General features: G+C 43.1%; 1 protein-coding gene across 2 annotated transcripts in view; it reads left to right on the plus strand.

The window, feature by feature from the left end:
• Positions 1-2,241: 2,241 nt before the first annotated feature.
• Positions 2,242-27,585, plus strand: part of SCTR (secretin receptor) — a 71,330-nt gene continuing 45,986 nt past the window's right edge. For both annotated transcript variants that reach the window (XM_025429396.3, XM_025429400.3), the window contains exons 1-2: positions 2,242-2,335; positions 22,499-22,619. In XM_025429396.3, the coding sequence (XP_025285181.1) occupies positions 2,291-2,335; positions 22,499-22,619 (166 nt within the window). In that variant the 5' untranslated portion in view covers positions 2,242-2,290. The remainder of the gene's footprint in view (positions 2,336-22,498; positions 22,620-27,585) is intronic.

Raw genomic sequence — 27,585 nt, forward strand, 5'->3', positions numbered from 1 at the left:
TTCTTTCCAGCCTGAATTTTGACCCATTTAATAAATAAGATTAAGACAGATGAGGTCAAGTAGCACTTTCATGAGTGATAACTGGGAGACTGCGTTTATACTTGAGGGCAAGTGGGTTTTCTGACTTTGAACTGCAGAATTACCACTGTCCCTGGTGACACTGGTTCCACACAGGCAGAGCCTTGACCAGCAATGAGTCCGCTGGGACAATCCACTTACAGGCTCTCTGCAGATGAGGGAGCTGTCAAAGGGAGGCAGGAGTGCAGAACCTCATGCAAGTCCTTACCACATATGTGTGAATCACATAGAGCTCTCTCTACCTGTGTGTGTGTGTGTGTGTGTGTGTGTATGTGTGTCTGTGTGTTAGGGGGAGAGCCTTAATGAGGGAGTAGAGAAAGGTCAGGAGGATTATACTAATGGATGCACTCCGGGAGGAAGGAAATCAAGGGTGGGGTTGAGTGTTCCCCTTCCACATACATTATCTCCTGTTCTCCACTACTGTACTAGTGTTTCTACAAACATCCTTGCACATATTTCATTGAATCTTTGGGTGAGTATTTCCGTAGGAAAAGTTCTTAAAAAAGGAATTCATGTGGGGCACCTGGGTGGCTCAGTGGTAAAGCATCTGCCTTTGGCTCAGTGATCCCAGGGTCCTGGGATTGAGTCCTGCATTGGGCTCCCTGCAGGGAGCCTGCTTCTCTTTCTGCCTAAGTCTCTGCCTCTCTCCCTGTGTCTCTCATGAATAAATAAATAAAATCTTTAAAAAAAAAAAACAACTGAATGCATGTTTCTGTATACTTTAGGCTGATATACCCTGGGTATTGACTGTGGACCTGAGAGCTGAAAGTTCTTTCTCCCTTTTATTTTTACTCTGATTTACCAGCTTTGCCCTATCAATAGCTTCTTCAGGTGAGGAAGGCCGCTAAGGACTAGCATATGCTGCCTTAAGAGCAGGTTAGCTAAACAAACAAAAAAAAGCAGGTTAGCCATCTGACCAGAGGCCAGTCACAGAAAATCAGGGTACCAGGGTTAGGCAGGCTTTCTGATCTGACCTTCTGAGTCGCAGGTACCCAGCAGCATGGTTGATCCTCCTGCACCCTCAATACCCTTCTCTATCAAATGGGCATATTATGACTAAAGGGCTTGGGGGGGAATTCAAGGAGCTGATGTGTACTTAAAGTGCTGGGAGAAAGGTCAAGATAGGAGAACCAAGAGAAGAGGAGTGGAAACAAAAACAGAGAAAGAGAAAACTGGGCCTGTAAGAGCCATTTGAGGGTACCCAGTACTGAGAGGCTAAAAGCCCACCTCCAGGTCGTCTAGGCACTCACTCTGGTTGAGCAGCTACTGGGGAGACCTGCCTGGTGCTTAAATAGCTTCACAGGGACACCAGGAAGCACAAAGCCTCCAGGGGTTCATCTTCAGCGCAGCCCCCATAACACCTTGGGTGTACCACGGGGTCCTTTCCCGTCTCACCTGATCATCCGAACTTCCTCATGTGATGGTGCTCAGGGGAATGAAATTCCCTAGAAATGAGCGTTATGACTTATTTATTTATTTTAGAATGACTTTATTTTTTTAAAAAAAGATTTTAGTTATTTGACAGAGCACAAACAGAGCAGCAGAGGGAGAGGGAGAAGCAGGCTCCCTCTCTGGGCAGAAAGCCCGATGTGGGGCTCCGTCCCAGGACCCTGGGATCATGACCTGAGCCAACGGCGGACGCTCAACAGACTGAGCACCCAGGGGCCCCTCAATAATGAGGAAATATAAAGTGAAAAATCAGAAAGGAAGTGCCAAGTAGCTACCCCCCCCCCCCCCCCAACAGATGCGATCTGCATCCAGGAGCAGCCGCTCAACCTCCCTTCAACCCGAGGGCGGGGATCAACCGATGCGAGACGCAGAAGGGGGCGCACGGTGCCCTCCGCGGCAAAGCCAGGGAGCGCGCCCTCGGGACTCGGGGGGCGGGGGGCTGCCTCTCCCGGGGCCTCCGCCCCCCCCACCCCCACCCCCACCCCCGGCCCGGGCCCCCCTCCGCCTGCTCGGCCGCGGCCAGTCGGGGCCGGCTGGAGGAGCGCGGGCGCCCGCGCCTTATCCATGGGCTGGGCGGCGTAGCGGGCGGCCACCTCCGGGAGGAGGAGCAGTCCCGGGGCCGCGGCGGGAGGGCCGCCCCGCAGGGCTCCTCCGCACGCGGCGGCCGGCCGGGGCGCGGGCCCCTGCGCAGGGCGCTGAGCCCCCGGGCCGCGGGGCGCACACGGGCGGCCGTCGAGGCGCCCCCGGGGGCGCGCCGGGCACCATGCGTCCCCGCCTGCTGCTGCTGCTCGCCTGCGCCGCGCACGCCGTGAGTACGCTCCGCTCGTGGGCCCCGTCCCACGCCAGGGGGGCCTGCGGGGTCCCCAGATCTTCCGCGGAGAGGGGGAAATCTGACACCCCGTAACCCGCCCCCATCCCCCCAGAATGAAAAGAGCAGGTGCGCCTGGCGAAGGCGGGCTTGGCCCCCCTCCCGTCTGCACACCGACCCCTTCCTCCGGGCTGTGCCTCGACGGAAGCCCTGCCGCGCCCCTGGCAGGGCCCACTGTGTGCCGGGCACGCCGCCTCCAGTTTTTCATTGAAACCTCACGATCGGCTTTCCAGGTCGATATTGTCACCCTCGATTTTAGGGACTGGGAAACAGGGACTCTAAGTAAGGCCAAAAATCTTGCCCCAGGAAAAGATGCTTGGAACCCACATCCTTCGGTCCCAAAGCCTTGACATTTTAACACACACACACACACACACACACACACACTCCGAGGGAAACCTCAGAAAGTTCTGGCTGGAGCTTCTGGGTCTGTCTGTGGTGGGACGGTTCACAGCTCCCTCCCTCTCTTTGGGATTTGGCTCCCTGAAGTCTGTACATCTGAGGGGTCCTGGGAGTAACTGGTCCCGGCCAACCCTATCCAGGGAGGAGCTGGAAAAGAAAAGAGAAAGGCAAAGTGGGTGGCTTGTTTTCCTTTCCCACAGAAACTCCTTGGACTCCAGAGCCTCTCCCACTGGGATTTGTGAATGAGTGGCTGCACCCAGATAGCCTGGATGGAAGGAATGGTGGTGGTGGGGGGGGTTGGGGGGTAGGGTGGGAGGAGGGCCCAGGGGGTGCAGATTTCCAAAACCACTTCTTCTCACCAGCATTCCAAACTGGCCTTCAAGGCCCCTGTCCTAAGAAACTCCCCAGGAAAAGTGCTTGGGGACCTAATTCTGCGTCTCCAGTCTCCATCCTGGGTGAGTCCTTTCTGATGTCCAAATGACCTTGCCTTCCAGGAGTCCTCTCCTGTTTGATTATAAGAAAAACCTTCACCGCCAGAGCTGATGGGAGTGTTCATACTCAGGGGATGCCCCTTGGGCAGCTCTGTGACATTCCAGCAGCAGTAGTTTGGAAGAGTGGGATGTGAGACTCTCATTCCCAGCTCCCTTGTAACCCTGGAGTCTCTTCTCATCCGTGGCAGTGCTGGTGTCAGAAAGTGCTAGAGCAATAGTACCCCCTCACTAATCTGAACTCCCAACTTGGGGAAATACCACTCAGGACACTGGGGACAATTCAACGCCTCTAGGTATGTTGCTATTCAGTGCCCAGGATGAGAGAGGCAGTAGCTTCTTCCTATGACCTTCCCCACCTACTTCTTAACCCTGAAGTGGTCGGAAGAAACCAACGTGTGGCTGAGCTTCAGGACTGAGGTTCAACCTACATTTTTAATCTCAAGGGGATCCCCAGGTTACGTCAGGAATAAGCAGAGGGGGCAATGAAAGCTTCCACTTGGCTTGAATCTTCAGTGTGCCTTGGAAGGCTTTTCATGATGCTCTGGTCCAATTCCCTTATTTTACAGATGAACAAACTGAGAACCACAGAAAAAAAGAGACCAGCCCCAAATCAGCAAGTTAGCGGTGGAGCTGGGACTAGAACCCAGCTCTCTTGATCTCAGTCACCCATAGCAATGCTTCCTTATGTCCTTTGTCTTTACATGTCATTTTCATACACTCATGTCCTGCTTTGTATTATCCCAAGATGGTTTCCTGTGTATAAGTTTCGGTCCTCTGGGCGTTTTATGGACTTATCTGGACCTGAGGTCTCATACGTCTTGGCAAGAACTCCTTTAATAAATAAGAATGGAACTGACCTACTTTGGTTGGAGTATTTCCCAGCCTTTGAAACCCTGCTTACCTTCTGTTTCTTTGACTCTGAATGGTCAGACATTTGATTTGGAGATTTAGGGCATTTAAACAATTTTTTAAAGTTATTTTTAAATTTTATTTATTTATTCATGAGAGACACAGAGAGAGAGGCAGAGACACAGGCAGAGGGAGAAGCAGGCTCCACGTGGGAAGCCCGATGTGGGACTCAATCCCAGGTCTCCAGGACTATGACCTGAGCCAAAGGCAGACACTCAGCCACTGAGCCACCCTGTTGCCCCTAAAGTTATTATTTTTTAAAGATTTCATTTACTCATGAGCAACACACACACACACACACGCAGAGAGAGAGAGAGAGAGAGAGGGAGAGAGAGAGAGAGACAGACATAGGCAGAGCTGGCTCCCTACGGGGAGCCCATATTGGACTTGATCCCAGAACCCTGGGATCATGCCCTGAGCCGAAAGCAGATGCTCAACCACTGAGCCTCCCAGGCATCCCAACAAATTTTTATTCATTTTGGGGACCCCCCATTGAGTAAGATCACGGATATCTTCCTAATGGGACATCATTAAGCCAAATTGCTTATTACTGCTGCCTGCCCTGTCCCCTCGCCTTTCCATATAGGGAAGCGTCAGGAGGGTCCCTTGCAAATGGAAACCAGAAAGTGATGATGACTGAAGGGGCCAGTTTTCTGAGACCTCCATAGAAATATGGTCTTACCTCCCTTTGCTATCCCACCCCTTGAAGCTCATGAGGACTTTTCCCTGGAACGATATTGAGATTATTCACTAGCATATCTGTACTCCTCCTCCTCCCCAATACACACACTTTGAGATGTTGTCTTATTCATCTTCTATCCCTAGAGCCTGCCACAGTGTAAGGAGGAGCTCAATGAGTGTGTTGGTTGAGTGAAAGAGTGAATGAGTGAATGAATGAGTGTCATAAGCTGTGGCACTTTCCTGTAGCACCAAGTAATAAACAATGACATCCTGAAGGCAATCATTACTTACAAAATTGTACATAACTGTGTCAAGTAAATGAAAAACAGTCATTCAAGGAAGGGCTTTTTAATCTGTGGCATCTGGCAAACTGCCAACTTCATGACCTTAGTGAGTTAAATGGGGTGTAGAGAGCTACTTTCTCCTTCGAGTGGGGTTTCTTCACTTTGACACTGTAACCCTGGATATTAAATCTGGGCTTTCAGCAAAGGGTGCCAGGAAGGGAGTGAGCCCCTCTCTCAGCTTGGAGGAAGTGATAGGGTAGGAAGAGTGGGGACACGGTGGAGAGAGGAGAGTCATAGAATTCTTTGTTATGGGGGATCCTGTACATCGTGTTCCATCTAGCACCATCCCTGGCCTTTACCCACCAGAAGCCAGTAGCACCTCTCTGCATTGTGCCAACAGAAATATGTCTCCAGACATTGCCAAATGTTGTCCGAGAGGCAGGGAGGGAAGAACTGCTCCTGGTCAAGAATTGCTGCCTCGAAGCTTGTCCTGTTTCAGGGGAAATGCATTAGCAGAACTAACAATAGGGGTTTGTTGCATATGGGATTCAACACGGTGGGATTGGTGACAGGGAATCGGAGCCGAAGACAGAACATGTGTACCTGAAGAACACACACTTCCAGACAAAATGACTGGTGCCAAGAATGGGCTTAATCTTCTCCGGCCTCCCTCCTCTCTCCATCCTGTCTCAGTGGACAGCTCAGAAACAGAAAAAGTCTTGGCACAGCCGTCTGGCACATGGTGCTACTGCCTCCAGGGCGCTGACAGGCTCTGTGGCAACCCGGGGGAGCAGGATTTTAGGAAGACCTGCAAGGGTCACCTGAGGGGCTGGCTCTGGACAACTCTTCAGAGGAGGCTCACTGGGATTTTTTTTATCTACCAGAAAAATCACCTTCTCATTTTCTGGGGGAAATATTTGTGGATTCCTTTTGAAAACTGTTGCTCTCTCTAAAATTAATGTGGATGATGATGATAATGATGATGAAGGCTTCCTTTATCGAGCACTCACTTCATACCAGATACCCTGCCAGAGCCTTGCCAGCACCATCTGACTTTATTCTCATAACCCTCATCGTGCAGAGAAAGAAGCCCAGGCTCCAAGAGGGGTGAAGCCATTTGTCAGGGCCACTCACCCAGACATGGTGTGAGGACCCAACCCTGGGATTCCTAACGAGCACCCACATCTGCTCCTAGAAAGAGGCCTGCATTGGTTTCTGGTGCCCAAGGGGGCTGTCACAAAATTTTCTCCCAAATCTCAAAGTGACATTAATTTCCGTTTAATCTAATCACTTTATAAGACATACAACAATTACTGAATTACACATACCATTTTATTAAGGGCCCCAGAGATGATCTTGAGAAGTCATAAAATCAATCACCTGGAGGTTACACCTCCCAAACTCTTTAAGAGGCTCCTTCTCTTAGCTTTGACCCACCTTTCTATGCTCCCATGGGGCCTTCCTCCATGCACCCTGTTCCCATTATCCCTGCCCTACAGCTTCCTCCATGCCCGGGGAGGACGAAGGGTGCCCCACTTGGAAGCCTAGACTTCATAACCAGGATTAGAGTTTCACTATCACAACAAGCGCCCTCCAATGTCCCCTGACTTGCTCCTCACTTTCCTGCCTTTAGCAAGCTGAGCTTTCTCACCACTGACCTTCACTCAGGCATTGGGACAACCTGCAGGGTAAAACCCACAACACTCAGATCCTATCTACGTGCTTACATTACAAACAGAGGGCTACTCGGCATTCATGTGGACTCCAGAAAATAATAATATCCTGGGGCCCACTCAACCTCAATGTTCTGTGTCCGGCAGATTCCAGGGGGCATTTGGGGCAAAAACATCTTTTCTTGGCCATGTGCTATAGTCCCAGCCCACCCTGCTGCCAGGGTTCCTGTTTTCCTGTCTTCTCCAGAATCCCCACATGTCCAACATCCTCACCTGTGGGCTCTCCCTGATGTCTGTGTTCCTGACCTTCCTGGCCCTTCTTTCATTGTCATAGACAAGCTTGTCTCCTATTTCCTGACAGCCATGAATGAACTTCCTCCGACCAGCATTGGGCTCTTCTAGACGTATCTAAATTGTATCCACCTGTTCCCTTCCTTCGCATGTACGTCAGTCAGCTCTGGCTGCTGTAAGAAAGTACCACAGTCTGGGTAGGCTCAAACAACAGAAATGTATTTTCTCACAGTTCTGGAGGCTTGATGGCCCAGATCAAGGGCCGGTGGGGCTGGGCCTTGTGAGAGCTCCCTTGCTGCTTTGTCCTCACATGGTCTTTCCTCTGAGTGGGTGTAGAGAGGCAGATAGAGAAGGAGCTCTTTGGAGTCTCTTCTTATAAGGACACTAATCCTATCATATTAGGGCCCCACTCGTATGATCCTGTTTAACTTTCATTACCTCCCTACAGACCCTATCTTCAAATATAGTCACTCTGGGGGAATAGGGTTTCAACATGAATTTGGGCAGGATAACATGGATATTGAGTCCATAGCACCATCTGAGTGGGAAGAGAGCCTCCTCTCCTGCTTGTGAGGCCAGTCCCTGCCTCTGCGCTCCCAGTCCTCCCACCCCAATCCACTTCCATCCTGAGAGGACACAGTGAAGCCACTGTGCCCTGTCTTTATCTTTCTTCCTCTTAACTGACCTTCCCCATCGGCTGGTCTGTCTGGGTCTTGCCCGGGTCTGGCCAGCCCAGATGGTCAAGAGCCCTCCCTCTGCACTCGAGGCCTTCCAGATGCAGTTCCACCTCTGCCCCCTGATGGCCAGCTTCTTGGAACAGGCATCCACAATGATTGCTTCCACTTGCAATGATTTCTCAGCCCGCCACAACCTGCTCCCACCCCACCACCCACTGAAACCAGTCTCTTACATGGCCTTCGTTTTGCTGTCTTCATTTCACACCTTTTGGCCTTGGTCCCACCTAGAGTGACCACATGACTTAGAGAGATGGGAGGTTGTAAGTAATGATGTCGAGACAGCAGGCATACACCTGACTGTCTTGGGCAAAGTGGGGACAGGACCCTGGCCTCTCAAGGCATCCAGTGGAGGACCCTCCTTCCTTTCCACTCCCCACTCCCTTGGCTTCTGCTCTTTCCAGGCTTCCGGTCCCCATCCTTGTGCCCTGTCTTCTCAGGCCTATCAGGATCTCTTGCCCAGGCTCCCTCTTGCTCTCCTCACTCTGCCCACTCTTACTGTATGATCCTCTTTAGCAGTCCTACCACGTCAGAGATCCAGTCTTCCAAACTCATCTTACCGCGCCCCCCCACCTCCCATGCCTTCTTCTTCTTTCCTCATTTTTCCCATTCTTGAGGCAGCCTTGTGGGAGTCCCACTGTCTCCCATCCTCACCCTGACATTCAATCCACTGTCTGCCGGTGCAGAACCTACTTGCTCACTGTCACTCTGGGCCCTACTCTTCCTGGGATGTTCAGGTGTTGCTGTTCTGGGTCTAACAATTCTCACTTCCTCCCTAAATGGTGGGGCCACCTCCTGGAGGGTCCCAGGCCTCCACTTTCGGTCCATTATGGCTGTTGCCTTCACTGTGTACTGCAGCTGTTGGCCTCTCTGGACCCCTTAGACCATGAGCTTGAAGAACAGGAGCTATGTCCCATGCACCTTTGTGTCCCCAGTGACGAACCAATTGCTGGGCAGAGAAGAGGTGCCCAATAAATATTTGATGAAATTTTGCATTTTGAACTGGTTGCTTGATAATGAGTTTCCTCTTCTTAGTTCTCATTGTATAAACTGGCTGGTATCATATCTCCATTTATTTCCCCCTTGAAAAAATTTCTTTCAGCAAGTTGGAAGGCAAGTAATTATATCATAAGGTGTGATTGGCAGAGCGATATTGAGTCTCTTCACCTTCTTTAGAATCCCGTAGATTTTTACTTCATCTTCTCCCAGATACTACCTTTTCAGATGCAAGAGTCCAGAGTTAAATTAGCAGAACTCGCTCTCAACATCTTTCTCCTCTTTTTTTTTCTTTCCATCTTTCTCCTCTTATTTTGCTTTATTCTCTCTGTAGACTAGAGTTTCCTGTTGCTTTCTGAAGGCTAGAATGTGGCTGCCCCCTAGCTTTCCAAGATTACATGCTTTAGAAATGGGAGGGATTGACCTTACTCCTCCTTCTAATACCACATATCCAAGAGAGGAAAGCACATTGTCCCAAAATGGGTTAGGTTTTCTCCAAAGGTCTGATCATTGCAATGGGACCTCATGGCATACCTCAGGGTGAAAGGGTCTTCCCAGGGAAGGGTTGATGGCTAACAGGTTGAACAGATACCTCAAAATATGCCCACCATCTGAGAAAACCCTGTGAAAGGGACAGTGGAAGCTAATCAGACAGTCACAAAGCAACAGGTATGAACTTGTACATGGTAGTAGACCAGCCATGACTAGATGCTGAGGTCAATGCTGGAGTATCAAAGAGTGATACTTGTACAGAGACACTACTAGATACTCAGTCTTAAAAAGGATACTACTTAAGTGCCTTTCTTTAAAAAAAAATTACTGTGGGTTATGCCCAGCAAAACCAAAACTGCATCTAAAATATAGGACACAGGGGCACTTGGCTGGCTCAGTTGGTAGAGCATATGACTCTTGATCTCAGGGTTGTGAGTTTAAGACCCATGTTGGGCATGGAGCTGACTTAGAAAAAAAAAATTAAAATAAAATAAAATAAAATATAGGATGCAAAAAAGTGGAATTTATCCAGGATGGCAATGGGCAGATCAGTTCCACAGTTCTGAAACACAGAGGATTTAGTCCAGAAAGTCAAAGGACTCCTTGAAGTCAGTTCCAGAGAGGCTTGTTGGCAGAGCTGCTCTATTTAGAAACTTAGAATGCAACTATGCTATGCAGTTGATAAAGTGAAGGACTACAGATTTTGTGATCAACAAGAAAAAAGAAAGTGAATTTAAATTTCCAGCGAAAGACAAAAGTTATATGAAAACTTTCATGGTGCAAGTATTAAAAAAGCCAAAGTTTGACATGATTGCAGCAATATTTTTCAAACTCCAGATGTAAAAGTGGCCTGGACTCAAAGTCTGAAAATGAAGAGGAAAGTAATGTAATGTTTCTCTTTGGCTAATTAAAATAATAAAGAAAAGTACCATTTAGTAAATTTTTTTCTGACAATACTTTAGTGAATTTATGAGGAATACATATATTTAAGTGTACTTAGGTTGGAAGTGCCTTTTTAAAATACCAACTAGCATCCCATTCTTGGTACCAACTATTCTGGGATTTTTCTGTTCAAAATATTTTGCTTATGATGCTAAATATATAGGGTTTTTCCTCACATTGACAACCAATTCTCCAACTGGCCCAGCACCAGCTGACTATTCTAAAATTTAATTCAGTTCTGACTCTAACCATCTGGAATCAGCACAGATCCACAGACTATGGGTTAAGGACATAGTCCACAAGACCGCTCCTACTTTAGATGCCAATCCCAAGTCAGGGCCCGTACTTCTGGCTGATTGACTGTATACTGTAGGTTCCCATGACCTCCTCCTTTGATTTGATCATTTGCCAGAAGCATTCACAGAACTCAGGAAAGTACTTTACTTGCCATTACTGGTTTATTATAAAGGATACAATTCAGACAGCTGAGTGGAAGAGATGCAGAGGGTGAGGAAGGGGACACGTGGAGCTCCCAGCACCTCCATGTCTTCACCAACCTGGAAGCTCTCCAAACTCTCTTGTTTAGAGTATTTACGTAGGTTTCATCACATAGGCATGATTGACAAAATCACTGACCATTGGTGACTCCATCACTGCCCTCCCTCTCATCTCCTGTGATCAAAGGGCAGCTGGAAGTTCCAATCTCTAACTACATGGTTGGTCTTTCTGGTGACCAGCCCTGATACTGTAGTTATCTAGGGGGCCCCAGTCATCTTATCAGCATATACAAAGTCACTTCCCATCACTTCGGAGATTCCAAGGGTCTTAGAAACTTTTGTATTATTAGGAACTGAGGAGTAAGACCCAATATTAAGATGCTTCTCTCACCCTTGATGCTCAGGAAGTTACAAGGATTTTAGGCACATGATGCCAGGAACCAGAGATGAACACCAAATCTATATTTCTATTATATCATAATATTGCATTAGACATCCAGTTTCAAATGGCAAATTAATCACAGGTGTTTATCTACTCTGCCCCTGGTAGTGTCCTTAAAATGATAGTAGAGGAATCACAAAGGTATAAACCCAAAAATCAAAGGGAACAAGATGAGACAACAATGAAGCAGAGGTTTCAAGAAATCTTTGGAGATGGAAAATGAATGAAATAGTGGTAGCAGTGTGGGAAAATACCAACCTATGTGCTTGCACCAGGTAGAGTGAGATTGATGACAAATGGTCTGATGGGCCTGCAGTGCCCTAGAAGGGATCCGAGCATGGAGGAGAAACATAGATCCTGTCTTGGGAATCCTGATTATTTATTTTATAGCAAAAGCCACAAACTGTTCAGACCCACAGTGGTTCCAAGGACCCCATTAGTGAGTGCTTCAAGCTTAACTATGTCATAGTACACAGCACAGTGACTATAGCCAATGGTATTGCCATAGTGTTCTGTGGGGACACATGGGAGCTACTCTAGCTACACTTGTGAGCACAACAATAATGTATAGATCTGTAGAATCATGTTGTGTACCAGAAACTAATGTAACAGTGTGTGTCAACCATACTTCTAATAACATACATGCATATATATGTATATGTAATAATATACATGTATGTGTGTATGCATATATATATATAATTGAGGAAGGCCTCCAATGTGAAAGCGATGAACAGGAGAAAAGAAGGAAGATATATCCACCATGCAGAGAGGAGCAAAGGTCACATAACTACAATTAATTTCCTAAAAAACAGTTCTTTATTTTTTTTAAAGATTTTACTTATTTATTCATGAGAGACAGAGAGAGAGAGAGAGAGAGAGAGAGGCAGAGACACAAGCAGAGGGAGAAGCAGGCTCCTTGTGGGGAGCCTGATGTGGGACCCGACGTGGGACCTGATCCCAGGGCTCCAGGATCAGGCCCTGGACTGAAGGTGGCACTAAACCGCTGAGCCACCCAGGCTGCCCTAAAAAAAGTTCTTTAAAAAGATCTAAGGGTGCCTGGTAACTCAGTTGGTTAAGCATCTAACTCTTGATTTCAGCTCAGGTCATGATCTCAGGGTCCTGGGATTCAGCCCCACATGAGGCTTTGCACTCCGTGTCTGCTTGAGGATTCTCTCTCCCTCTCTCTCCCTACCCTGCTCATTCTCTCTCTTGGTCTGTCTCTCTCTCATCAATCAATCAATCAATCAATCAATCAATCTTTAAAACAGAAAAGATGCCAGGTCTAAGAAGGAGGAGTATGGGAAAGAAGGTGCTGAAGAAAAGGAGTCACCAGAGAATTAGACAGCCTGCCTGGAAATTAAGTGTACGATGACAAAGCATTTATTAGGATGCTCAACAGATGATGTCAAGGAAATGCCTCAGAAAGAAGAGCATCTGACACAATGGTGGAAGAGTAGAGAAAGGTGAAAGACTAGAGAGTCCATCTGAGTTGTCCATTAATCAAATAATATGAATTTTAGGAAGACAGAATAGAGAAGATGAAGGTAGGAAATAATAAAATAAATCACATAGCATTTAAAAAATTCCCAGACATGAAGAACATAAGTCTTCAAATAGAAGTGTCCCCTGAGTATCTAACCAATGAATAAAAAAAGAAACGTTTCCTCTAGGAATTTAAAAGCAACTAAAAACAAGAAAAATTCTAAATATTTCTACAGAGAAAACAAGTCACATGAGAAAGGTTTGGAAGTACAACTGGATTTCTTTTTGATCCAGAAAGAGAGGAGAAAGGCCTTCAAAATTGGGAAGGAAACTTATTTTCAACCCAGAATTCTCTGCCTGAATGATTAACTTGATAATTCATCAAATTCATAAAAGCCTTTTCACTTCTGCAAAGATTTTGAAGTTTACCTCCTACATACACTTTCACAAGAAGCGGCTAGGAGAATGTGCTAGAGAACAAGGAAGTGAAGCAAGAAAAAAGACGTCAGATCTATGAAATCAAAGTCTAGTCAGAAGAGCTGAAGAGAGGGTACCCAAAACCACAGCTAGGAATCAGGCCCACATTAGAGCAAGAGGAACAAGGACCAGCAGAGAGGTCTCCAGAGGTAAAACAAATACAACTGTTGATGGATGTCTCACAGAGCTGTTGGAGCACTTAGAAAAATTAACCATATGTACACAGAACACTAATCAAATGAAAAAAACAAAGTAATTATTGACCTCAGGAAAAACAAAATGTACGAGAAGAGACATAATCATTTTACATGGCTAGACTTAGCAATGAACAATATTTCATAGTCAAAACAAGACATTATAGACCATTTATTTAACAAAAAATTAAGTCAAGAGAAGTATATATAATATATGAGGGACAGAAGTATATATAGGGAGGTTTAAAAACATCTAAATCTTTATCTTCCATAACAGAGTTTGGAATAGTGTTTCAAATTAATAATCTAAGAATTAGCAGTAGAAGAATATAATTTTTAAATATGGAAGGGGGCTTGGCTGGCTCAATCAGAGAAGCATGTGACTCTTGATCTTGGGATCATGAGTTTGAGCTCCGCATTGGGTGTAGAGAGACTTTAAAAATCCTTGAAAAAATATGGAGATAAAACCAAAAATGAACAGCTAAAAAGAATTGAAATAGTTGCCTCTGAAGAGCAGGTAAAGATTAGGGAAGGGAACTGCTACTTTTGGTGGCAAACCCCTTGGCACTAGTACAAGTAAAAGAGAAAAAAAATCCACGTACATACACAAATTCAATTTTTAAAAAATGTTTAAAGAGACTTTTTAAGGACTAATAATTCTTGTTTTGAGGACAGTTTTAGAAGTTCTTTCATCTTCATCTGTCTGTTTCTCCTGTGAACTTTATTTATATATTTATTTTTAAAGATTTTATTTATTTTAGAGAGAGAGAGGATGGCAAGGAGGAGCAGAAGGAGAGGGAGAGAGAGTCTTAAGCAGACTCCATATAGAGCATGGAGCCCAAATTTGGGCTCGATCTCATGACCCTGAGATCATGACCTGAACCAAAGCCAAGAATTGGAGGCTTTAACCGACTGGGCCACCTAGATGACCCTCTTCTGTGAATTTTAAGTAAAATTATATTTAATAATTATATATAAATATAAATATACATGTAGCTTCTCCTCCCCTTCTCTAGGTTAATTTAGCTAATAAGGGGGCTTGTTTCCCACTTATTTTCCTTCCGATGCTTCTACCACATGGTTGCTCCATTGACCACACTCCTCTCAGCCACTCCCAGCAACCTGAAGGGCCACTTTTCTTCACTGCTGGTCACCATCTGGAGCCACAAGCTCAGTCCTTTCAGCAGAATGCTTCTGCTGTCTTTAGTTGGCATGCCACCACAATACAAAATTATTTTGGTTTATTAAATTTTAATGGAAGGACTAAGGGTAAAAAATGTGGAATGAACCACTTCACATCCATCAAGATGGCTGCTATTAAAGCAAAATACAAAAATAGGGGCTCCTGGCTGACTCAGTTGGTAGAGTGTGTGACTCTTGATTTCAGGGTCCTGAGTTTGAGCCTTACATTGGGTGTAGAGTCTACTTAAATATATATATATAAAGTAAAATAGGGGTACTTGGGTGGCTCAGTTGGTTAAGCCTCTGACTTGATTTTGGCTTAAGTCATGATCTCAGGATCATGAGATCGAGCCTCTTGTTGGGCTCCACATTCAGCAAAGAATCTGCTTGAGATTCTTTCCCCTCCCTCTGCACCTCCTCTCTCTCTCTCTCTTAAATAAATTAATAAATAAATAAAATATTTAAAAATATATACAGTAAAATAAAAAATAACAAAAGTTGATGAGGATGTTGAGAAAATGGAACCTCTGTGCATTGCTAGTGGGAATGTAAAACTGTGCAGCTGTTGTGGAAAACCATTTGGTGGTTCCTAAAAAAGTAAACATAGAATTACCATATGATTCAGCAATTCTATATCTGGGTATACACCCAAAAGAATCGAAAGCAGGTACTCAGATATTTGCACACCCATGTTCATTAGCAGCATTATTTACAATAGCCAAGAGGTGGAAGCAACCCAGGTGTCCATCAACAGAAGAATGAAAGAACAAAACGTGGTGTATATGCACAATGGAATATTATTCAGCCTTACAAAGGAATGAAATTGTGCTAGATGCTACAAGGTGGATGTGCCTTGAAAACACACTAAGTGAAATAAGCCAGATATAGAACAAATATAGTGTGATTCCATTTATACCTACAAAAGCCAAATTTGTAGAGTCAGAAACTAGACTAGAAGTCATTAGAGGATGTGGAAGGAGGGAAATGGATATTTATTGCTTAATGGGTACAAGGTTTCTGTTGTGATGCTGAAAAAGTTCTGGAAATAGTAATGATTGTTGCACAACATTGTGAGTGTACTTAATGCCACTGAATTGTACACTTAAACATAGTTAAAGCCCTAAATTTTATGTTATGTATATCTTACAAGATTTTTTAAAAAAAGAAATTATAGGATAAGAAGAAAAGGTTACTATCTTCTATTTTTTCTGTAGTCCAAGGGAAAAGCACCAAAGAGGTTGACATTGTCTTGGAGGGACAGTCCTAGTACAGGGGTTCTCTCATTTCTAACCTTGCTCCATCTTTTTCTCAAGAGTCCTCTCTGGGGGAGGACCCCTTTCTTGAATCCCACAGTGCAAATTGCCACCTCTTGGGGGAAACTTCACTCCCTAAATTACACACATTGGTACTGCCCTAGAATCTCTTCCCTACCCTGTGTCAGTCAGTTATGCTGTATAACAATCACAAAAAAATCTCGGTGGTATACAGCAGTAAGTGTTTATTTGTAAACTCTCTTTGTTTGTAAGTGAGCTGGGGTTTAATTGATCCAGGCCACGCTCAGCTGGCTTGGCTCCAGCCCCTGGGTTAGGTTCAAGTCTGCTGTGTGTGTTATTCATTCTTTCAAGACCGGCAGGATACCCCAGGTGGCAAAAATGCAAGAGAGCAAGCACAGCTGTGCAAACATATTTCAAGCTTCTTTTCATATCGGATCTACCTAATAGCCCGGTGATCAGTCACATGGCCAAGCCCAGTGAGAAAATATACTCCACCCACCATGAAGTCATTTGTATAAACTCCTATAGGAAATTGAGACCAATAATTCTAATTATGATAATTCCTCTTTCCCTGTCCTTGGCAGTAAAACTCCTAAGTCTGTTATGAGTTACATTGTCTATATTAATACCCAAAGGATACTACAGAATGTGGAAGCTGGCAAGTACAGTCCAGGATAGATTTTGTCCTCTGAATCTGGCAGCATAATCAAGCCTGAAATGTTGCCCTCATCCCCATAATTGAATATGGCACATCACTATATCCACACATGAAAGAGAGAAGCGTGTTTCTTTCCTTTTAAGGGCAGTAAGATACCACTTGCACATGTGTGTTTTGCTCTAATCCATTGCTAGAACCAAGTCACGCGGACACACGTTAGTTGCAGGGAGATGGAAAATTCTAGTCTCCAGATGGGCAACCATATATGCCCAGTTAAATTCTGATTGTAGTAGAGGAAGGGAAGAATAATTATAGAAACAAAGAGTAATCTCTGCCAGAGAGGTTATAACTGCAGATAGGAATGGGAACAGAGACATGGAATGAAGTATCTACCTTCCTCTATGTATTTACATAATATTTTTAAAGTTTCATATAATTTTCATAATACTGCCATGTATTCTCTTCCAGATTTTCTTCTGAAAATATGGTACATTCTACATCCTTACAATCATACAGTGTATACAACTTTGTGTCATGCTCTTCTCATTTAATATCATGGTGTTACCATTAACAATCTGTACTGCTGAATAGTCTTCTGAATTATCACAGGTAATGGCTGAAACTATCATGTTGAATGTAATTTCAAGATTTTAAAAAATATATTTCATTATTTATTTGAGAGAGAGAGAGCATGAACAGGGTGAGGGGCAGAGGGAGAAGCAGACTGCCTGCTGAGCAGGGAACCCGACATGGGGCTTAATCTAGGACTCTGAGATCATGACCTGAACCGAAGACAGATGTCTAACCAGTTGAGCCACCCAGGAGCCCCTAATTTCAAGATTATAGTATTATATATTATGTTGAATGTTAGCTGAGTGTTCCCTTAGATGTTTAAATTGTCTCTTTTTAATATTTAAACTTTATTTTGAGATCATCGTAGACTGTATGAAATAATACAAAAAGCCCATAGCCTTTTGCCAGCTTCTCCCAGTGATAAAATCTTGCAAAACTATAGGTAGTACAGTATTACAATTCCAGCATTGACATTGACACAGTGAAGATACAGAACTTTTCTACCACCCCAAGAATCACAGTGCCCTGTTACAGTCACAACCACTTCCCTCCCACTCCTAACCCTTCCTTAATTCCTGACAACCACTAATCTGCTCTCTATTTCTGTAATTTTGTCATTTCAAGAGCTATATGGATAGAATCATATAATATGTAACCTTTTGGGATTGACTTTTTTTCATTCAGCATACTTCTCTGGAGATTCATCTAGGTTGGCATATGTATCAATAGTTTGTTCCTTTTTATTGCTGAATGGAGTTTTATAGTATGGATGCATCATAGTCTATTTAATCATCCACCCATTGGAAGACACCTGGATTGTTTGAGTCTAGGGCTGTTATGAATAAAGCTGCTATAAATATTCACGTACAGGTTTTTGCATAAATAGAAGTTTTCACTTCTGTGGGATAAAGGCCTAGGAGTGCAATTGCTGGATCATATAATAGTTGTGTATTTAGCTTTTGTAAAAACACTGCCAATCTATTTTCCAGAGTGGCTATATCAAATTACATTCCCAGCCGCGATGTATGAGTATTCTAGTTTCTACACAACCTCGCCAACACCTGTTGTTACTATTCTTTTTAATTTTAACTATTATGATGGGAGTATAGTGAAAACACATTGGGGTTTCAATTTGCATTCACTTAATAGCTAATGATTTTGAGAACCATTTCACATGCTTATTTGCCATCTGCATATCTTCTGTGAAATGTCTTTTCATATATTTTACCTATGGTTCTAACTAAATTTTTTGTTTGTTTACTGGTGAGTTTTGAATGTTCTTTATAAATTCTAGATACCAGACGTTTCTTGAATATGTGACTGCAAATATTTTCTCTTTCTTTCTGCAACTTGTCTTTTCATCCACTTAATATGGTTTTTCATAAAGCAAAACTTTAAAAAATTTTTCTGAAGTCCAGTTCACCTAGTTTTCCTTTTATGGATTGTGCTTCTATTGTCACATGTGACCCTGAAAGTCTGCTCATTTTTTGGATCCTTGGGACTCCAGGATCATGCCCTGGGCCAAAGGCAGGCACTCAACCGCTGAGCCACCCAGGCCTCCCTACTTTTAATTTTTTTAATGAAAAAAATATTTTAAGCTCCAACGAGGGGCTTGAACTCACAACCCTGAAAGCAAGAGTCACATGCTCTACCAGCTGAGCCAGCCACATGTCCCAAAGTCTGTTCAATTTTATTTTCAGTTTATTTTTTCTCTGTGTTGTACAGATAGAGTCATTTCTACTGTCCTGTTTTCTGGCTCAGTGACTCTTTCTTCTGTCCCTCCCCATGCCACCACCATTCTCCTGTTGAACCCTTCCACTGAGCTTTTTCCTTCAGTTATTGTCTTTTTCAGTTCTAGCATTTACATTTGATTTCTTTGTATCTTCTATTTCTTTGCTGAGACTTTCGCTTATTGCCGAGGTTTATATCCCTACATTTGTTTTGAGTGTACTTATAATTGCTCATTGAAGCATTTTTATGATGGCTGCTTTAAATAAAGGTCTTTGTCAAATAGGTCTAGATCTCTCCACCTCAGTGTAGGCATCAATTAATCATCTTGTCTCATTCAGTTTGATGTCTTCCTGGTTCTTAACATGATGAGTGATCTTTTATTGAAAGTGAGACATTCTGTATTGCTGTAAGACTGCATCTTACTTAAATCTCTCTTAGTTGGCTTTTCCTGATGGGAGAAGGGGATGGGTGCTGCCTCATTTCTGCCAGGTCCAAGTAGAAGTCCAGCTTCCCCACTCTGCCTTTTTTGACAATAGAAAAGGAGAGAGTTTCTCCCCTTACTGATGAGTGGAAGGTGGGAGTATCAGCTCCCTATCTGGTCTTATAACATTGCAGTGGGTGAGATCTCATCATCACTGGTGCTGATGAAAGTTGTGAGTGTCCATTAGGCCCCCTCCATGTTTAGAGAACCTTTTTTTAGCCATTCTTTTAGGGTAGGAGGCTGGCAACGAGTTCCTTCAGTCTTTCTTATCTGAGAGTGTCCTGATTTCCCTTTCATTTCCAGAGATATCTTCTCCTGAGTATAGGATTCTAGGTTAACTCTTTTTCTTAAGTACCTATGACACCATCCCAGTGGGGAGATGGAGGAGCACCTCATTACTTCTGGATTGGGATGGAAGTCCCGTCTCCAAAGACATCATAGGCTGGGGGGACCTCTGTTAGCACATAGCAGGGAGAAGGCACCAGCTCGCTACTTGGCCATCTCTGTCACCACCCTGGCAGGGATGCTGAGGCCATATGTCACAGCCTGGGGAAGGCAGAAGTCCTAGTTCCCCAGCTGACCACAGTTTTTTCTGTGGTATTTGGCTGGAGTAGGGCAGTTGTTGTCTATACATTTTCTGCCTTGCTAGACTTCCTCTTTCCTGATCCTTGGCTAGAGAGAGCAGGCTTTTATTGGGGCTATTTTTGTTGCATATGGCTACATTTCCTTACTGCTGACTTCTTCAGCTCTGGTAATAGGATCTAGGAAGTGAAAAGAAACTTCAGAGACATTACGGCTTCCTTGGGTCATGAGGTCTTCAGCTACTTTGCCTTCTCTCCACCTTCCAGAATCTTCCTAACCTTGCTTTGTAAATAGTGTCCAGGATTTCTTGTTGTACTTAACAGGAGTAATAGGGAAAAGCTTTGTGTACTATATCTTCCTGAAGTCCATCTCTTTGTTGCTATAAGACGTAAAGCTGCAACAGAATCCTTCCATAAAAAGCTTTTTACACATAGATTACTAGAAGTAAAGTCAGTTGGCCAAAAGGTATGAACATTTTTGTGACATTTAATGCATGATGACATCACTTAAAAGATTGTACCTGTTTGCACTACCTCCAGCAGTTTCTCACCTTTTAAGAGTGATGTTAGTCTCAAGGTAGCACTGAACAGAATGTGTGTCTACTTGAGATCTTTGGTGAACTAAAGGCAGCTTGCCAACCTGCAGGTGGATTTTTCCACTCAAGCTCTTCTACTGGCTCTGCTGAAAAGCTAGAGGGTGCTGGTGTTGATGGACTTCAGCAAGGACTGGGAGGGAATCCCATGAGAGGATAAAGGCATAAGTATGTGAGGTTGCATGCCTGTTCTCCCAACAATGACTACATTCTTAGAGAAACTTGTTTAATATGAGAATCTAAATATAAGAGTCATCACAAGCAATGTGATGAAGTCGTTTTGCTATATTGTCAGGTATGAGATGGAAATTCAGGGGAGATGAATGGGGAAAGAATGACCATAGCGTGATTTTTTTAAAAAAGATTTTATTTATTTATTTATGAGACACAGAGAGAGAGAGAGAGATAGAGAGAGAGAGAGAGAGAGAGAGGCAGAGACACAGGCAGAGACACAGGCAGAGGGAGAAGCAGGCTCCATGCAGGGAGCCTGATGTGGGACTTGATCCCGGGATTTCAGGATCATGCCCTGGGCTGAAGGCGAGACTAAACCGCTGGGCCACTGAGGCTGCCCAACCATAGTATGATTTTAATGCTGGACTGGCACAGGCATTCCTGCAGCAGCTCTGTTGTGGCTGATCACAGGCTCTGGGCCAGGGGATGTGATGTGTGTGTTTCATGGGGATCATGGGCCCAGTTGCTTGGTATTGGGGAGTAGTTGGAGAAGAGCAGTTGCTGACAGCTAATATATTCCTTTTTATTTTGAAAGAGAGAGAGAGCGAGAGAGATTGAGGGTGGGGGTAGGGGCAGAGGGAGAGAGAGAGAATCTCATGCAAACTCCATGCTTACCGCATGGAACCCTACAAAGGGCTTGATCTCACAACCCTGAGATCATGACCTGAGCTGAAATTTAGAGTTGGATGTTTAACTGACTGAGCGACCCAGGCACCCTGTGGATAGATACTTTCTGACTGTAATAGCGAAGGGTCATAAGATGTGGAGGATCCAAAATAAGAGATAACCAGATAATTTATGTTTGGTTTGCAATCATTTGAATACTGTACTACCTTAGCTGCCCTTCTCTGGCCCAGAGCTTTTGTTTATTTGGGCCATTTTGGAGCATGGCTTTGTCCCTAGGGACTTCTCCCCCTCTCCATTATGTTGACATTTTCATCTACAACACAGTAGTGCAGGATTGACAAGAGGATATGAAACCTAGCCCTTGACCTCTTGGAAGGCTGGTCTCTGAAATCAGGAATCCTGGGTGTCAGACCTTGGTCTCATGCCCAAACCACTATGGGCATCAGTTTCCTTTTCTGTGTCTTTTACAGGGTTATTTTGGGATTAAACAAGGTATTATATGTGAAAAGTCTCGAATATTAAAATTCATTACTCTGTAAAAGGTAAAGAAGAAATCCAATTCATTTATCTTTTCAGTTGTTCATTCATTTACTCATTCGTTCACTCATTTACTCACATATTTATCAAGTGTCAGGCACAAATAAAAGAAGGGAGCCGTGCTCTGGAAATCTACTCTAGGAAGAGCTAGGAAGTCAGGACTATATGCTAATTCTTCCTGTCTAGCTCTTTCCTCAGTTGCTCTTTGCATGGGGTGAACATGTGCTGTCTTCTGGGGAACTGGGAGATAGTTAAGTATAGGTTTCAAAGACCTTTGAACCAAAACTAAGCTTGCCAAACCTGGGAAATAAACACTGTTGGAATAAATGAAGTCCTACTGACTAATAATGGTGAGATGTCCAGAAAGCAAGTAACTCACTGGGCTCAGGAGTCTTGGTAAACTTAAGAGCATGATTTGCAGTGGACAAGCTACAGATTGAGTGTCCTGGCTGTCCCAGCTGTGTCCTGAATTCTCTCTCAGGAGTGGCTGCCTCCACCTCTCTGTGAGGAGCTCCTTGGTGGCATGGATTTTCCCCTCCTTATTTTGAATCCCACTGTCTAGTCCCACTCTTGCTCACAGAAAGTCTTTTTGTGATACACTGGAGTTAGTGGCCAACATGAGCATTCTGGGTTTTGGACTTGCAGGTGGGTGCCCTCCCCAGACTGTGTGATGTGCTGCAGGTGCTGCGGGAAGAACGGGACCAGTGCCTCCAGGAACTCTCCAAAGAGAAACCAGGAGACCTGGGCATGGAGCAACCAGCCCCAGGTATGTGGCCCACTTTAGTCCACTCATGGATGTGGATTGTGTCCAGTCCCACTGGGGTAAGGCGGGCTGGGCCAGTTGAAGATGTAAGGTGCTGGACTAGCTGTATTCATTCAGATAATCAAGGGTGGGGGTGGGGAGGGTCTGGAGTGATCCCAGTGAGCAGTTGACACACACTCAAGAAGTCAGATCATCACCACTCACTGTTTCTCTGGGCTTCTGGATACAAGTCTGTGTTTTCAAACCACCAACTTGTGCATGATGACTTCACCAAGGCAAGAGTTTGGTGAGAATGACTAGTCAAGGCAGTGTACCTCTTATCCATTCTCTCACCTCCTCTGCCAGTTTAATGAGTGAGGTAGCCAGAAAGGCAGCAAGGGGTCAGAAGAACCAGGGGTCCAATGTTGGCTTACACTCACTGGCTGCGTAACCATGAACAAGTTCTCTGAGCCTCAGTTTCTTGATCTACATAATGGAGATGATAATGCCTACTTTGGGACTATAGTGATAAATAAGATAAAGTATGTTCAATACTATGATTCTCAGGGCACCTGGGTGGACCAGTTAGTTAAGCATTTCCTTCACCTCAGGTCATGAACCCAGGGGCCTGGGATCAAGCCCCATCTAGAGTTCCCTGCTCAGAGGAGAGTCTGCTTCTCTCTCTGCCCCTCCCCTTGTCCATGCGCGGGCTCTCTCTCTCTCAAGTAAATAAATAAATAAATAAATAAATAAATAAATAAATAAATAATACTAAAGAAAAAAACAAAATAAATACTGGTGATTCTTAAATGTCATTATTTTAAGTATTACTATTATTCATTTTAAAATACCATTAATTTGACATTTAAATGTTAATTTTATTTCTATTCTACTTTTTTAACTTCCTCTCATTTAAGGATTAGGAGGCATGTAGCATTAAGAAAAGAATCCATTACAGGTATTCAAACAAAAACTTGTACACACATATTCACTAGTCTCAGTAGCAAGAGGCAGAAACAGCCCAAGTGTCCATCATCTGATGCATGGGTAAGGAAATTGGTCTATACACACAATAGAACATTATTCAGTCTTAAAAAGAAATGAAATACTGGTACACGCTACAACATAGATGAGTCTTGAAAACATGGTAAGTGAAGAAAGCCAGTTACAAAAGGCCATGTGTTGTATGATTCCATGTATATAAAATGTCCAGATCTGGCAACTCCATACAGACAGAAATTAGATCGGTAACTGCAGGGGCTAGGGGAGGGGGGATGGGGAGTAACTGCTTAGCGGTTCCCTTTTGGTGCTGGTGAGAATATCTTAGCTCCAGATAGAGGCGATGAATGCATGATGCTGTAACTACTAAATTCCACTGAATTGTACACTTTAGAATGGATAATGGTTAAGTGTATGTTATATGAACTTTTAAATAGACTCTTTTTTTTACAGCAATTTACTGCAAAATTGAGCAGAAAGTGCTGGGTTCCTATATACTCTCTGCTCCCCACCCAAGCATAATCTCCTCCCCCATGAACATCCTATAACAGAGCGATTCACTTGTTATAATCGATGAACCTGCATTGATACAACATTACTACTCAAAGTCCAGAGTTCATATTAGGGTTCACTCTTGGTATACACTCTCTGGGTTTTGACAAATGTATAAGGACATGTGTTCACCATTATAGTATCGTACAGAGCAGTTTCTGTGCCCTAAAAATCCTCTGTCCTCTACCTATTCATCCCTCTCTCTTTTCCCTAATCCTTGGCAACCACCGATGTTACTGTCTCCATAGTTTTGCCTTTTCTGGAACCTCATATGGGTAAAATCATACAATATGTAGTCTTTTCAGATTGGCTTCCTTCACATTGATATGTATTTAAGGTTTTCTCCTTGATAGCTTGATAGCACATTCTTCATAGAGCAAAATAATATCCCATTGTCTGGATTCACCACAGTTTACCCATTCACCTACTGAAGGACATCTTAGTTGCTTCCACATTTCGATAATTATAAATAAAGCTGCTATGTGTGGACATAGGTTTTCAACTCATTTGGGTAAAATACCAAAGAGCTTGATTGCTGGATCATATACATGGTAAAAGTATGTTCAGTTTTGTGAGAAGCTACCAAACGGTCATCCAAAGTGGGCGTGTAATTTTGCATTCCACAAGCAGTGAATGAGAGTTCTTGTTGCTCCACAGTCTTCACCAGCATTTGCTGTTGTCAGGGTTTTTTTTTTTTTTCAATTTAATTTGTTAAAATGCATGTAACATAAAATGTACTATCTTAATCATTTATAAATTTAAAAAATTTTAATTTTAAGAAAAATTGCATAACATAAAATTTACCATCTTAGCCATTCTCAATGTACAGTGCAGTAGTGTTAAGTACATTCACCTTGTTGGGCACTTGGTCTCCAACACTCTTCATCTTGAGAAACTGAAACTCTGTATCATTAAAACAACTTCCTTGGGGTGCCTGGGTGGCTCAGTTGGTTAAACGTACAACTCTTGATCTCAGGGTTGTGGAACCTCCTGAAAAACAAACACCCAACAGCTCCCTTTTTTTCCCTTAACCCATCGCCTGGCAACCACCATTCTACTTTCTGTTTCTATGAATTTGACAATTCTATTAAAAAAATTTTTTTTTAATTTGACAATTCTAGATACCGCATGTAAGTGGAATCATACAGCGTTTGTCTTTTTGTGATTGGCTTAGCATAATGTCCTCAAAATTCATCAATGTTGTGGCATAGAGCAGAACTTTCACATTTTGTTTATCCATTCATTCGTGAAAGGACACTTGAGTTATTGTCACCTCTTATCTGTTGTGAATAATGCTGCCATGAACATGAGTGTGCAAGTATCTCTTCAAGTTTCTGCTTTCAATTCTTTCAGATATATAACTGGAAGTGAAATTGTGGGATTATATAGTAATTCTATTTTTAATTTTTTCAGGATCTGGCATACTGTTTTTTTTTCATAGTAGCTGTAATATTTCACATTCTCACCAGCAGTGCATATGAATTCCAATTTCTCCATATCTTCACCAATATTTGCTACTTTATTTTTTATAGTAGTTATTCTAATGGGTATGAGGTGATGTATCATTGTTTTGATCTGCATTTTCATGATGATGAATGATGTTGAGCATCTTTTCATGTGTTTGCTGGTTATTTGTATGTCTTCTTTGGAGAAGTGTCTATTCAAGTCCTTTGCCCATTTAAAAATAGGGTTGTTTGTTTTTTTGCTGTTGTATCATAGGAGTTCTTTATGTATTTTGGGTCTTAACCTGTTATCAACTCTATGATTTGTAAATAATCTTGCCTATTGTGTAGGTTGCCTTTTCATTCTGTTGGTTGTGTCCTTTGAAGAACAGAAGTTTTTAAGTTTGATATAGTTCAATGCATCTATTTTTTACTTTTGTTGTCTGTGCTTTTGAAGTCATATCTAATAAATCATTGCTAAATTGAATCTCACAAAGCTCTTCCTGTATGTTTTATCTTAAGATTTTTATAGTATTAGCTCTTATATTTAGGTTCTTGGTCCATTTTGAGTTAATTTTTGTATATGGTGTCCAACTTCATTCTTTTTCATGTGGATATCCAGTTTCTCCAACAGCTTTCATTGAGAAATGTCTTCCCATTGAATGGTTTTGGCACTCTTCTCAAAAATCATTTGACTATATACGTGAAGGTTTATTTTTGGGTTCGCTAGTCTATACTATTGGTCTGCACAGCTGTCTTTCTGCCAGTGCCATGCTGTTTTGATTACTGTAGCTTTGTAGTAAGTTTTGAAATCAGAAAGTGTGAGACTTCCAACTTTGTTCTTTCAAGGTTGATTTGGCTATTTTCAGGTCCCTTGAGATTCCATATGAATTTTAGGATGGATTTTTCTATATCTGCAAGTAATGCCATTGGGATTTTGATAGGGATTGCATTGAATCTATAGATTGTGTTGGATAGTATCAACATCTTAACAATATCAAGTGATCTGATCCGTGAACACAGGATGTCTTTCCATTTAGTTGTGTCTTTAATTTCTTTTAGCAATATTTTGTCATTTTCAGCATGCAAGTCTTTAACCTTGTTGGTTGGGTATTCCTAAGTGTTTTATTTTTTTATGCTATTGTAGATTGCTTCATTTCCTAATTTCCTTTCCAGGTTGTTCCTCATTAGTGTACAGGAATACAACTGATTTTTGTGTGTTAATTTTATATCTATCCTGCAACTTTGCTGAGTCCATGTATTAGTTCAATAGTTTTTTTTGTGGAATATTGAGGATTTTCTACATATAACATTATGTTGTCTGTGAACAGAGATAATTTACTCCTTCCTTTCCAATTCAGATGCCTCTTATTTCCTTTTCTTGCCTAATTGCTATGGCAAGGACTTCCAGTACTACTCTGAATACACCTGGTGATAGCAGGCATCCTTGTCTTGTTCTTGATCTTACAGGAAAAGCTTTCAGTCTTTTACCAGTGAGTATGATATTCACTGTGGGCTTTTCACATATGGCTTTTATTATGTTGAGGTAGTTTCCTTGTCTTCCTAGTTTGTTAAGCGTTTTTATCATGAAAGGGTGCTGAACCTTGTTGTATGCTTTTTCTACATCAACTGAGATAATCATGTGGTTTTTGTTCTTTACTCTGTGAACGTGGTATATTACATTGACCGATTTTCATATGTTGAGCCATTCCTGTGTTACAGGGATAGATCCCACTTGGTCATGGTACATAGTCCTATTAATGGATTATCCTCTTCAATTAAGTTTCCTGGTATTTTGTTTAAAATTTTTTGCAATAATGTTCATCGGGGATATTAGTCTGTAGTTTTCTTGTCTGGCTTTCTGTCTTTGTCTGGCTTTCGTAGCAGGATAATACTGACCTCGTAGAATGATTTACCCCCTTTTCCCCTTTTTTAGAAGCATTTGAGGAGGGCCAGTGTTAATTCTTTTTTATTTTATTTATTTATTTTTTTTTTAA

This window comes from Canis lupus, chromosome 19 (assembly GCF_003254725.2).
Source record: "Canis lupus dingo isolate Sandy chromosome 19, ASM325472v2, whole genome shotgun sequence".
In the NCBI taxonomy this organism is placed as follows: Eukaryota; Metazoa; Chordata; class Mammalia; order Carnivora; family Canidae; genus Canis; species Canis lupus.